General features: G+C 40.9%; 1 protein-coding gene and 1 long non-coding RNA gene across 2 annotated transcripts; both read left to right on the top strand.

Annotated features, from left to right (window-relative positions):
* The first annotated feature begins 3,225 nt into the window (after positions 1–3,225).
* On the top strand, positions 3,226–7,331 carry LOC307023027. Its single transcript, XR_013803574.1, has 2 exons — positions 3,226–5,866; positions 6,626–7,331. It is a non-coding gene; the product is annotated as an uncharacterized lncRNA (long non-coding RNA).
* A 1,020-nt stretch (positions 7,332–8,351) lies between these two features.
* On the top strand, positions 8,352–13,010 carry LOC307023026 (ER lumen protein-retaining receptor 2). The gene is made up of 5 exons (XM_079656015.1): positions 8,352–8,583; positions 9,988–10,088; positions 10,260–10,418; positions 11,017–11,269; positions 11,837–13,010. Exons 1-5 carry the CDS (start codon positions 8,493–8,495, stop codon positions 11,869–11,871), a joined length of 639 nt encoding a protein of 212 aa, XP_079512141.1. The 5' UTR covers positions 8,352–8,492; the 3' UTR covers positions 11,872–13,010.
* The last annotated feature ends 2,003 nt before the right edge of the window (positions 13,011–15,013 follow it).

The following is a 15,013-nucleotide window of genomic DNA, read 5'->3' as shown; positions in this document are numbered from 1 at the left end:
TAGTCTTATATTTCAACAGTTTTACGACAAAATGTGACTTTTTTGACATGGAAATGATTGTTTAAGATTGATATGTGTAGTTCGTGGCACAATTCAAACGGGATCAAAAGATACGTTTTCTCTCTCCATTGAATTCAATGTATAATTTTTCGCTTCCGGGGTCCCATGGACCGGAAGTAGATGGGCGTGACTTCGCCTCTCTATGGGACGTCCTTTCCTCCGGAGCGTCACATGAAGCGACGTCCGTTTGTGAAGACTCCGCACAGCTGTTCGTCGGACAGCAGCTCTGTCCTCGTTATTTTTCACAAACACCCCCGCCTCTGTTAGTACACATTTACTGACATACATGTGTATCATCTGTTGTAGACCCAAATAAATAAAATAAAATAAGAACTCATTCTCAAAAAAGATAAACGCCATTCTTAAAATGTATTTAAACGAACAATAGTTTGATTAATATTGATTGATTAGAGTGCGCCAAATAAATAAAACAATTGAGAGAAGAAAAAGAGATATGTTATATATCAAAACCCAGTTAGATTAACACTCATTGGATTGCATACTTGGATATGTAGCAAATTATCATTTTAAATAGCACTTAATGACTGACTGAATGGAAATGACAATAAATGAAAATGTAAAACGAAAAAAGCGATCATGAAAATGTTTCCAATAAATGAATAAAACAATTTTTGACCAATTTGTTGTTCAGATGTATCACATATTTGTAACTAAATGATACATTAATTGAAACAAAACACAGTATAAACTAAGGAGTGACTCTCGTGAGTTTCATGTATTTTCTTCCTTCCGCTGGGAAACGGCTCTCATGTCAAGAAGCATCAGATCAGTGCATGCACTGCATCGTCCAATCAGTGAGCGATACACAGTAAGGGGGCGGGGCGAGTATCTGAGGATTTTGCTCCTCCATTATCGCTCCTCGATCCTCGGTCCTCCGGCAGAAATAAGCGCCATATGCATGGGACGCTACGTCTATGGACGCTACTCAAGATGGCGCAGACAAATCAACTTCCGGTGATACAGAGGACCGACGAGCGAGGAAATTAAAATAGTTGACCTGAGAGTGGGCCCTTCTCACTTCGGTTAAATGGATTCCTTGCGTCCCTCACTTGCGTCGTTTCCCTGTGAATAGTCCCTCCCACCAGCAGTGGCGTTTTCTCCTGGAGGCCAAGGGAAGCCAGGCTTCCCCTGTTTTTTCGGATTGTAGTTATCATTTTAATAAATAAATAAAAACACTTCGTTTAGTTTCGGTAATTATGCATGGAGACACGCAAGGGAAGCCAGCCAGAGGCGGCTGGCTTCCCTTGCCTTACAATCCAATCAAATCGCATCAACTTAGTGTTGCTGTGACGCGTCCTAAAACCCGGAAGAAAGCTGCGCTCGGTTTCCCTCGACAAAAAGCAATGGGATTTCTCCATAGGACTTTGGAAAATAGCTTGAAATAAGGTCAGTGGAAAACTAACCGGTTTGATAAATGCACGTTTTGTTCAGCCTGATAATATCCACATGTCTACTCTACTTTTATAATTTTCGAATCATAAATCTAATCGATAGAAGATAGATAGCGCCACCTCACCGCCGTTAGAAAGTAGCAAGCAACTGAAGCAAGTGCAATTATGGAGGGTGGAGTTTTTGAGTATTTAATCAAAAATAATTGTACTAAACTTCCGCTACAACAACAAATACAATCTGATGACAGGCCAATGCCCAAACTGGAGCTGTGTACAGCGAGGAAAAAAGGAGCGAATCGGACGTAAAACGTTAAAGGTCTCCTGATTTAGTTTGTGAATTAATGCTTATTAGAGTTTTGGCTGGAGAGTGCGTGCGGACCTGTCGGTTAGATAACAGGCGTTTGTAAGTCCTGCATCTGTATGGTATAAATGTGTGTAAAATGATACCGGGTGCTGTAATCACTCATCTGGTTACGTTATTACATTGACCACCACACCCCCGACCCAAAAGAAAGGACGTATTATTGGCTTCCCCTCATTTTTTACCCACGCCACGCTACTGCCCACCAGGGAAGCATGGAGACACGCAAGGAAACCACGAGAAGCAGGGAAATTAGCTTTAAGAGCAATGTATGAGGGGCCGTTAGGGACATTATTCAGAAATACCGTTCACATACACTTGTGAAACACTCTCACACACACATTAAATCCAAAGTTATTCACATTTACATGTGAAACACTCTCACACACACACATATGAAATGCTCTCATATACACATATGAAACGCTCTCACACACATGTGAAACGCTCTCACACACTCTCACCCACACATGAAACGCTCTCACACACACATGTGAAACGCTCTCACACACGCTCTCACACACATGTGAAACACTCTCACACACACATGTGAAACGCTCTCACACACACATGTGAAATGCGTTCACACACACATGTGAAACGCTGAGTTCAGTATTTAATTAATTTGCGTTTCAATTAAAAAAGGAAGGCCTTCCTGTCACATGAAGGAAAATCAGGACATTCTGATGTAGAGCTTCAAAATAAAAGACCTTTGAAATCTCTATTATATATATATGAACAACCAAAACTCTCCAGTATCAAAGACTTATTTCACTCCAGGGTGAATGATGCTATGACCCTGGAGTGAAATAAGTATTTTATACTGGAGGGTTTTTGTTTTATTCTTATCTAAAAACAGAGGGATGACAGCTCATATAAAAGAGATTTCAAAGGTCTTTTATTTTGAAACTCTACACCAGAATGTCCTGATTTTTCTCTGAGTGGGGTGTCCTGCTATCACCCTGAAGTGAAATAAGTCTTTGATGATTGACAGTTTTGTATTTATTCTTATCTAAAAACCGAAGGCCCATATGAGATTTCAAAAATATTTTATTTTTAAACCCCTGAAGTTTTACATTCACTCATTTATAATGTGGTAGTTACACGTAGTTTGTTTTAAATTATTATTGATTACATGATATAATATATGCATATTTCTTAATTTAATCTCCAGTATATATGAATATGTTTGGTATATTTGTTGTTGACCTAGTAAGCACTTTTATTTTGAAGGCAGTTTTTCCAGGCCTCTACCGTAATGCATAGGATATTCGTGCACCGCAATATAACGTGCGGGCGGCTGGCTGGCTTGACCGCAGTAGAATAAAAGTGTATATCGATTAAGAAATGCTTTCATTCTTCAATATGGAAGAAAAAGTAAAAAAAAAAACTCAACGCAGTTAACACAATAAGATGTCATACATCGGAAATGACTAACATTTATCATCTTTCCTCTGTCTTTTATCTATAATTATCCATTTTAATGCTTTTGTGCTTTTTTAATCTTTATTCTCTCACACAACATACTGAAATCCCTCTCACACAACTTACTGAAATCGCATTTCATGTGTGTGCGTGTGAGTGCGTTTCACATGTGTATTAGAGCATTTCATATGTCTGTGTGAGTGCGTTTCACATGTGTATATATCTGAACCAGTTTCATGTGTGCGTGAGTGCGTTTCATATGTGTGTGTGAACGGTATTTCTGAATAATGTCCCGCACAGCCCCTCATAGCAATGGGACGTCCTTTCCTCCGGAGCGTCACGTGAAGCGACGTCCGTTTGTGATGACGCTGCACAGTTGATCGTCTGACACTGGTCTGACAGCAGCCAGCTCTGTCCCCGGGCCTTTCTCACTTCGGTTTAATGGATTCCTTGCGTCCCTCACTTGTGTTGTTTCCCTGTGACTAGTCCCTCCCACCACGGAAGCACGGATGGACGCAAGGAAACCACGAGAAGCAGGGAAATTAGTTTTAAGAGCAATGGGACGTCCTTTCCTCCGGAGCGTCACGTGAAGCGACGTCCGTTTGTGATGACGCTGCACAGCTGATCGTCTGACAGCAGCCAGCTCTGTCCCCGTTATTTCCACACACACCCCCGCCTCTGTTAGTACACATTTACTGACAAAAACATTTGTATCATCTGTTGTAGACCCAAATAAATACAAATAAAATAAGAACTAATTCTCAAAAAAGATAAACGCCATTCTTAAAATGTATAAACGAACAATAGTTGGATTAATATTGATTAGAGTGCACAAAATAAATAAAATAATTCAGAGAAGAAAAAGAGATGTTATCAAAACCCAGTTAGATTAACATTCATTGGATTGCACACTTTGTTTGTTTGTTTGGATATGTAGCAAATTAACATTTTAAATAGCACTTAATGACTGACTGAATGGAAATGATAATAAATGAAAATGTAAAACGAAAAAAGCGATCATGAAAATGTTTCCAAAAAATGAATTAAATTATTTTTGACCTCTTTGTTGTTCAGATATATTACATATTTGTAACTAAATGATACATTAATTGACACAAAACACAGTATAAACTGAGGAGTGACTCCCGTGAGGTTCATGTGTTTTCTTCACTCCGCTGGGAAACTGCTCTCATGTCAAGAAGCATCAGATCAGTGTATGCACTGCATCGTCCAATCAGTGAGCGATACACAGTAAGGGGAGGGGCGAGTGTCTGAGGATTTCATCGCAGGATGGTCTGGTGGTTCCTCGGTTATTGCTCCTCCATTATCGCTCCTCGCTCCTCGCTCCTCACTCCTCGCTCCTCCGACAAAAATAAAGCCATTGGGACACTACTCAAGATGGCGCAGACAAATCAACTTCCGGTGAGACCGAGTCCGAGGAGCGAGGAAACGAAAAATAAGAGAAGTGAGAAGGGCCCCCCGTTATTTCCACACACACCCCCGCCTCTGTTAGTACACATTTACTGACAAAAACATTTGTATCATCTGTTGTAGACCCAAATAAAATAAAATAAGAACAAATTCTCAAAAAAGAGAAACGCCATTCTTAAAATGTATAAACGAACAATGGTTTGATTAATATTGATTAGAGTGCACAAAATAAATAAAATAATTCAGAGAAGAAAAAGAGATATGTTATCTATCAAAACCCAGTTAGATTAACATTCATTGGATTGCAAACTTCGTTTGTTTGTTTGGATATGTAGCAAATTAACATTTTAAATAGCACTTAATGACTGACTGAATGGATATGACAATAAATTAAAATGTAAAACAAAAAAAGCGATCATGAAAATGTTTCCAAAAAATAAATAAAATGATTTTTGACCTCTTTGTTGTTCAGATATATCACATTTGTAACTAAATGATACATGAATTGAAACAAAACACGGTATAAACTGAGGAGTGACTCCCGTGAGGTTCATGTATTTTCTTCACTCCGCTGGGAAACTGTTCTCATGTCAAGAAGCATCAGATCAGTGCATGCGCTGCATCGTCCAATCAGTGAGCGATACACAGTAAGGGGGCGGGGCGAGTGTCTGAGGATTTCATCGGAGGGTTGACTGATGGTTCCTCGGTTATCGCTCCTCCATTATCGCTCCTCGCTCCTCGCTCCTCGCTCCTCGCTCCTCCCGCAAAAATAAGGCCATTGGGAAACTACTCAAGATGGCGCAGACAAATCAACTTCCGGTGAGACCGAGACCGAGGAGCAAGGAAATGAAAAATAAGAGAAGTGAGAAGGGCCCTCAGTCTCAATCCAGGGGTTTCATCCTTCGAAGGGTGCATTCGTAGACCGCACACATCACTTCCGCCGAAAGAAGGCTGTCCCAATTTAAAAAAAAGACGAGACTCCTCCGAATGCGGCCCAAGAATGCAGCCTACTTTTCCCCAATTTGAAGGATACATCTGATGTACACTCCGTGGCCTACCATATCCCAGGGTGCAATGCGCGCAGGGAAGAGGGAGTTTTTTTCAAATGAAATGGCTTCCGGTCTCCCCAGCAGAGTGGATTTAAAAGCAACAGCAAGCGGAGGAATCACTAATAAATGTGAGTATTGGGTTTTAACTTACTTTAAATTAACTAACACACACGTCAAACCCAAGGGGCATTAAAACGTACATTTTCGTTAAATAATACGGATAAATACGTGATGCTAACTAGCTAGCTGGACGTACTGCACTGTTGTTTACATTTATTTTTAATTCAATTCAGAAGTTTACTAAAGTCATACAGAGATCTTGGCTCTGTTATAGATAAGTTCTACTTTATGTTACATAAATAGACCAAAGTGAAAACATTTAGACCGGTATAGCCTACAGTACGGTGGGATTTATAAAATGCTACCCTGACATGTAGCTGCTGTTAGCTTTATTTATTTCTCTGACATGTTCCAATTTTTTACTGTTTATTAAACTTTGGGACAGCATTTCCACCTTTGTATTCAGCTCATGCTGCTTTGAGGTAGGGCTAAAAGAAAAGCCTATTTTAAATATTTCCACCAGATTTGATCATCTTTTATTTAGGTTAAAGTGTATTTAATTGGGCCTAATCCCATAATAATAAGACAATCAAAAATAGACAGCAGCCTTTAGCTTGATGTTAGTTTGTGCTGTGCTGTCAAAGGGATGCACCTGTGACTGTCATTTCATCTCTTTAGTTTTTTAGAAACCAGAACAGTACATCATTTTAAATGATCCCTTAAGGATTATTTGTCTTGAGTTATGTTTTGCAATAATATTTTTGCAACCCTGTGTTTAATATGATTAATTCCCTTTTTATTTTTCTCTTGTTTTTCTCTGTAATTAGGACAATTCTGGAGAAATGGATTTGCTGGAGAAGGACCCCTAATCTGAAAAGTGCACAGCGGATCATCAGGACAGAGCTGCCATCCACCTGGACCCCCCAAGGTGCTGGAGAAGGACCCCTAACCCCAGCGGATCATCAGGACAGAGCTGCCATCCACCTGGACCCCCCGAGGTGCTGGAGAAGGAACCCTAACCCCAGCGGATCATCAGGACAGAGCTGCCATCCACCTGGACCCCCCGAGGTGCTGGAGAAGGACCCCTAACCCCAGCGGATCATCAGGACAGAGCTGCCATCCACCTGGACACCCCATGGTGCTGGAGAAAGCAAAACGATCAGGAACATCCTCCACCCAGACCTCTGCTTACTGCCGTCCTACAGACTTGTGTCTTAGTTTCAGAATTGGATTTTGTATGTGTCCTTTGTTTTAATGGACATCTAACGATTATAGCTTGAGTCTGTCTGATTCCCCAAACAGCTGCTTCTATATACTTGCTGCACATATAATACAAACAAACAACTCGATAAACACACTTTTGCTGATATCTGTTTTACTGCTGGTGATGTTAAATATCATGATTGATTTCCTCTGTCTCAATGATGAAAGTTATAATAATAGAAGACATGAAGCTGCAGAGAGAGGATGGATATATTCTTACCTCTACTTTGTGATAAGATGAAAATACAATATTACATTGGAATTGTTAAACACATTGTTTATTTCATTTACTGAGGTTTTAATCATTATTTACAACATGTGTACATAAGCAGTGGAATAATAGGATGTCTCTAGGTCATTAAACTGTCGTCCGTTTAATTGTATTAATACAAAAAATAGGTCATAGAAAATTTTTAATTGTGTATTTCAGCAGAGCGGGGGGGGGGGGGGGGGCACGGTGCTGCTTGACCTGGGGTCAGTGGGACATCATCTGGGCAGGTTTAGGGGAAGAAGGAGAATATAAACTGTTATAATCACAGCTATTAAGATTAGAACACTAATATTGTTAACAATCAATCTATACAACATGCTTTTGTTCATTTAAAAAACATTGTTTTATTAGTACAGAAAAATTAAGACTTATTTTAAATATTAAATAATATGATTAAGTTACATCAGCTATATTTAATGAATTTGTTAACTTACTAACGTAACATTACTGGGGGCTAAAGGAACAGCTTCGTCTTATTTACCTGGCCATGGTTCTCTTTATTTCATCGCCGACGGTGATCTCCAAAAAATGTAAAAGTAAAGTTTCTGGATCCCTTTCAGCTAATTTGCTATCAGGCTGCTGGAGCAACGCAACCGAACAGCGCGTATCACGTGACGTAAATACGAAGCGCTTCGTAGGCTAGAGACCGTCTCATTTCGTAGGCCGCTCGGTCCAGCCTACTCGGTCTACGTGGGCTGGATCCTCCGTGCACCGCGTAGGCTGCGTACTCCAAAGGGTCCAGCCCCTGAATTGAGAAACGGCCGCAGCCCGAGGACCGAGAAGCGAGGGAATTAAAAATAAGTAGTCTAACTTGAGATCCACCCTTCAGACGCAAGGAAAATACACAAGTGAAGGACTTAGGGATGCAAGTTATGCGACTTGGCATGCAGCTAATGTATGCAAATTATTCATCCTGTTCTTCTGATTGGCTAAGCGCACGAACGTTTCTCGTGTCGGATTGGCTGCTGTTGTCTCGGACACCTCCCCAGGCCACGTCGCACATTGCTCGCCATTTTCCCATCTTCTGAAGCCAGAATCTGTTATTCTGCTGTCACGGTGTCATTCAACGCTGTCAGCTCCTAAATTAAACGTGACCGGAGACTAACTGAACTATTTAAAGAGTTTTCAATTGGTTTTCCTCTGCTGGAGCTGCCATAAACATGAACGTTTTCAGGCTAACCGGCGATCTCTCCCACCTAGCAGCCATCATCATCCTGCTGCTAAAAATATGGAAAACCAGGTCTTGTGCCGGTAAGTCGTCATGTACCCTCTCTCACAGTGTGTCCGGTGTGTCTGTGCAGCCACAGTTGTGAGGGCTGTGGAGCTTGTCCTGTGATGTTGTTAGGAGCCACAGCCAGTCCTTAGCTAACCAACGTTAGCCAGCTGGCAGCTCACCCTGACGTCAGCCAGCAGAGAGACATTAACTCGACTGGTTGTAAGGGAGTCGTAATAAAAGCTAAAGTCAAGAAGAAGAAGCTGTGGCGTCCAGCTAGCATCAGATGTGTAGCTAGCGTGGACCCGCAGCGGGCCCCAACAATCTGAGGGAGGGAGGGAGGGAGGGTCAGGGGACCAGAGGGCCACATGCTGCGGGTCTTAGTTTGGCCTTTCAGTTGGACCAAACTTTGCTAGCTTGATGTCTCACCCCGGCCCCGGTCACTGCCGGCCGTTGTGTCCGCTCAGTGTGTCAGCACCCAGCACCCAGCACCAGGCTGACAGCCGCAGCGTCAGAGGGGGACACAGGCAGGGCACACGGGCAGGGGGAAAGATCGTGCTACAGGTTGTTATCAGGAGGAAACTTGGCTGCGTTCTTCCAAAGACCAAAGGTGAGGCTGCATCAGTGATACAGACGGTCACCTGAGTTATGTCATTACAGGGGAGCCTGAGAGGAGATATTACAGAGTTAAGGGCTTTATGGTCATATGAACAGTGGCTACAGTTTAGTTATAGCAACAGCAATCTCAAGTCCTAGGCTCCTCCAACCATACAACATAAATATATAAGACATACAACAATAAAATAGAGCAAGAACAAACAGAGTAGAAATAAACTAGTGCAATATAATGTTGTGCAGGTAATATGTGTTTCATGTTGGACCAGAAACACACTGGATGAAACCAGCTGTGTGAATAATAGTGTATAACAACTATATTTAGTAATGTAGCGATCTCTCCCCCCCTCCCCCCAGTCTGACAGGGACCTGGGAAGGAGAGGCTGTAGGAACTAACTGCTTATTAAAGAGTGAATGTGTAACTTCTTAATATAACATGCTCCTGAACTAAAATAGCTACCATTACATGCCAGAGAACCGGAATAATAAACTCACTTTTTCCAAGCAAATGTTACGTTTTATTTTTTAAGATTTTGTTATCTTAGTCTAGGCTTTGATATTTAATATGTACTGTCTGTATAGAGGCTGGCTGAAGGAATGGGACGTTGTATTGTGAACAAATGAAAAGCTGTGTTTCCCAGTCACATGTTGCTGGTTCAATTTGGGAACCTGATCCAACACAATCATGTTTGAATGAAGATGTTGCTAATGAAGTTTAAGCACTCCACTAACCTTACTGTGAGCTACGTCTGCTTCCTTCAAACAGAAATCATGTTAAGAATTCTTGGACGTCAGAATGTTTTGAATGCCCTCTGCTGTCTCTTCAGGTATTTCTGGGAAGAGTCAGGCTCTGTTTGCCCTGGTGTTCACCAGCCGCTACCTGGACCTCCTCACCTCCTTCATCTCTCTCTACAACACCACCATGAAGGTGAGACACCCCGCTCTCACTCTTATATCCTGTTCAACTAAATACAATGTTCAGGCCACACCTGTGTTTGCTAAAGGAACACATGTCGTGTTACTACTTGATTGTATGACGGGTCAGTACACACTGGAACAAGTGAATACGTTCCTCTCATGCTTCTTGTCTGTCTTTCAGGTCATCTACATTGGCTGTGCGTACGCCACTGTGTACCTGATTTACATGAAGTTCAAGGCGACCTATGATGGGAACCATGACACATTCAGAGTGGAGTTCCTGGTAGTCCCTGTTGGTGGCCTGGCTTTCCTAGTGAATCATGACTTCTCTCCTCTAGAGGTAAGATACCCCCCAGGTCATCTCTGGGTCTCAGTCACACACACATTTGGTTCTCTCATGTCTGTGAACATACATTGCTCTGTCTTTGCTTTCTCTCCACTCACTCACTCACTCACTCAAGGGTATAGGAAAGATAGTATAAACATGACATGTTAAGTACACACACATATGTTGTTGTATTTTAACACACAGTGCAGGTTTGTCAGAAAGAAAGAACATGATATCTAGAGTTAAGAGAACACACAGTTTGGTTACCCTCTTGCACACAGCTTCTAACAGCCAGTAAACCATTTATATTAGCTTCAAGTGTTAAGAGGCACAACACTGTGGTGTTAATGCAACACAATGCAACACAATGGCTCACTGTTGCTCAAGGTCTTTTGCACTGAGATTTGCATCTTCAAATTAAAATACAAAGCACACATTTGCAGTCCAGTAGCGTACCTAAGCCTAAAGCTTTCTGTAGTTGAACTTAATTTACTGCTATAGTTATTTTGGCTAGGAATCTTGGAACTTACAGGAAAAGTATGCACATGTATTTTACCTCGGACATCTGTGCAACATTATTTCCCACAAACACTGTCTATGTCTGGCTCAGATTCTCTGGACATTCTCCATCTACCTGGAGTCGGTGGCCATCCTGCCTCAGCTTTTCATGATCAGCAAGACGGGGGAGGCAGAGACCATCACCACCCACTACCTGTTCTTCCTGGGCCTGTACAGAGCGCTGTACCTCATAAACTGGATATGGAGGTTCTACTTTGAGGGGTTTTTCGACATGATCGCTATTGTTGCCGGGGTGGTGCAAACCATCCTCTACTGCGACTTCTTCTATCTTTATGTAACAAAAGGTGAGTGCTGCAGCATTTTGTCTTGTTTTATAAAACTGGGACAGAGTTTTTTCTTTTGCTTCTGCTTTAGAATCAGTGGTTACTTAACTGTGAATCAACTCAAAGCACTTTTTACTGTGGGGCTATTCTGCTAATTGAAGAGTGACCACTGTCAAGTCAAATATCATCATCTTGAAATCTATATGCACCCCTAGACTATCCAGTAGGCATGATAACGTTTTAATTAATGTAATGAGTGTAGAACTAAATGGCATTGAGAAATGTCATTCAATGTATTTCACAGTAGCACCACGTCTCAGAAACAATGTCGAGGTTCAGATCAGGTTATAGAAGCTAACGTCTCTGAATTTAAAAGTTAAACCTGATCTGGAGAGGAGATGATTATTACATTTTGGAATAATGGCGTGCTCAATAGTTCTATGAAGATAGAAAGCTAGAGAAAGAAGGTTAAAGTCCTTCCTCAGCTCAACGCTGCTGCGCGGGATGAGTCTGGGCAGAGCTTACACAAAGAGACTGACCCTTCGTCCTGAAGCTGCAGTAACACTGTGTTGGATGCTCTTGTTTCAGTGCTAAAAGGGAAGAAGCTGAGTCTGCCAGCTTAGGTGCCAAAGAGGAGTGTTTAGGCAGACGGACAGAGGGGAGGATATGAGGGGAGGACGGGTGGAAGTGGACACCCCTGACCCCCTCCCCACCACCACCACCACGGCTTCCTCCTCTTCCCCTCCTGCCACTGTAAGATGCCTGAGACAGAGAGCGGATGGGCTGCTGGCTGCTCCCTCTCCAGAGTCAGTGGATCAGAACTCCTGCAGAGGCTGGTCCATGGCCTTCGGATTTCTGTTTGACGCACCTTGCCTTAACTTTTTTATTACTCTGTATAAAGAACGGGAAAAAACGCGAGAAGTTTTCTACAGAAAAATGTGTTCTCTGAAGATTTGACACATTACTGAAGATGTATAATTGCCTATAATTTGGCATTGTATGATATTGAAGCAGACTTTTTGTGGTGGGATTTTACTGACTCAAGCGTTTGTCATAGTATTTGCAATCAAAATAAATGTGCATTGTTTTTCCTGAATCAGTTTGAGGAGGATTTGTAGAATCCTCATAACTTTGCTGGTCAAATGACTCGTGTTTAGCTCTTCTGTTTTTGGTCACGATGCATTCCCATGTATAAAGAATACCCGTTTTAGTGTCCCTTGGTAGAAAATACATCTACACGCAGATACCATCATTTAACATTCTCCTTTCCAAAAGAAGGATTTTTTTGGCAGGGCCCTAAAAATGGACTGATAAAAGTGGTTTCTGTGGAAAACTAAGTAAAGGGTTGAAAAGACACCAATGAACTTCTATCACTGTAAATGTCTTTCTTCATTGAAAAGGCCCTTTTACTACCCAACAGGTGCAGTATGCATCACCTATAAATATACAACATGGAGTTCATAGGCTCCTTAAGCGAGTTCACTGGTTATGTGCTGAACTCACACCAGGATTGAAAGTCTTTAATTGTCCTTTAAGAGCAGATATATTTATGATTTCTTTCTTGGTTTAATATGAACAGTCTGTAGCTGTGCTTCATTTGAACAGAGCACACTCCCACACCATCACTGTTACACTCAATCTGAAAGACTGCAGACTTATCTGCTTATATTTGATTTGATATGCATCATTCCAAGTTTGCTTTTCATTTCTAACCAGAGCTTCTGCATGATCTTGCCACCACAAATAAAGAATTGATGGGAAACATTTGTCTCAGTGCTATGGTTACAAATATGTCCCCACTCATTTACTATTGCAGCCCTAAACCTCTCTGGACTCTCCATGTAGAGTTAACACAACACATCTAAATTGATGCAAAAGAACCAGAGATAGCCCTTTCTTTCAGCACACACATTCTTGTAAAAGCTGATGTCTGCATTACACACACTGCTGCATTACACACACACACCACACACACACACACACACACTGCTGCATTACACACGCTGCATCTGGTTCAGGTTAGGGTTATGCTAGCAGCGGCTCATCTCTCCTGTAGCAGAGCCCAGAGAGCTTCTTCCCAACTCCGCTCCTTCTCATCTTAAAACAGCACGACACCTTTGTTTTCCAATTTGTCAGTGTTCAGATGCATCCTGACATGCACCATTATTAAAACAGTGAATCTGGATTATGTATCAGTATAGGACGGTGCTAAATGTGTAATCTATAAACAAGCTAATAAAGCAAGGCTATGTTCTGATTACAACCGTTTTTATATCTCTTTCCTAATGAAATACATTCAAACTTTGATTTGACCATGGTTTTCATTCTTTAGTCCAATCCCCAGCCACTACCACAGACTGGTGTACAAAACCAAAGCTGACTTTTCACGAGCAGTGGCATTTTTGGTTGACATTTAACAAAGTAGTTTGAGCTACTTTCCTTAGTAGCCAAATAAGATATAAAATAATCTGCTGTGGTTCCAGTCTGAAGTCATTGGTACCGTGCAAAGCTGGACTTACAAAGTCCTTTCTCTAACCCTGCAAACCAATTCAATTGTGATTGATATTTGTAAATCTCTTTCTCTTTATTTGCAGATCATTCAACATATACTGTATTTGTCACTATTTTTTTATTTTATCTCCGTACGGCATGACGAAATAAATAATTATAATGTGTAGAACATATTCCAGAAATAATCATGAGAAAATGTTGTTTCATTATTAATTTGAATCAAAAACAGATTTAATGGATATCAAATTTAATATTTTAGTAACAGCATCTTACTGCTTAATCTGTAGCTATGTATAAATGGGGTCCGTGTACTTTTTGTCAGTTTGATTTTTCGTTTAAACCAAAAGCCAAAAAAACGGAAATACCAGCCTTTTTTCGTTTTTGACTTAAAACGAAAAAACGGAAAACCAAAGCCGTTTTTCCGTTTTTGTTGTCTGCATCAAAAGACGGATCACGAGAAAACATCATTAAAAAAAGGTAAGTGTACGACGAAGGTACGTTTTAACCGTTTGTTTTTTCGTTCTAATTGAAACAACAAAAAAAGCAGAAACGGGTCTTTTTTTGGTTTTTCAATTTTGCCCCAAAATGAAAAACGGAAATTCAGCTCGTTTTTTCGTTTTTCTGTTCTTACTGTTAAAACAAGTATACCACTCAATGTTTCGTTTCCATAAGTGGGTGTGTCTCCAGCGCCTCCTTGCTTCTGATTGGCTAGGGTGCCCTATGCTTGCGTTGTACTCTTCAAAATAAAGGTTCTACGTCTTTGCCTTTAGACTGCGTTACAAATATACGTATATTATTATATTCATACATACAAGTACAAGTCTGTCCGTATGTCTGTCTTTCTATGTATATATCTGTCTCGATGTCTTTCTATCTTGATGTCTGTCTGTCTGTCTTTCTGTGACTATATTTTAGAGTTTAAAGCGTAGCCACTTTTACTCCACTACATGTATTTAAAACCTTTAGTAACTTTACAGATTTGGATTAATTATGTGAAATGTAATCAACACTTAAATCAGACTTTAGTTCCACCTGGAGTAAATTCACAAGCTACCCTGCAGTATACAAAGTCATTCAAACTAGCTGCACCTTTACCAGCTTTGGGAACACTTTCATGATCAATCATTATAAAACATATCATATATATTATTCTGAAATGGACCAATCTGCACAATGACTAATTTTACTGTCGCTACTTTCACTATATTTTGATGATAATTGTTAAGTATTATTATTTGATGACGCCCTTAGTCT

This window comes from Notothenia rossii (genome assembly GCF_949606895.1).
Source record: "Notothenia rossii genome assembly, chromosome: 10".
Classification (NCBI taxonomy): domain Eukaryota; kingdom Metazoa; phylum Chordata; class Actinopteri; order Perciformes; family Nototheniidae; genus Notothenia; species Notothenia rossii.
This window is presented reverse-complemented; position numbering and strand designations above follow the sequence as displayed.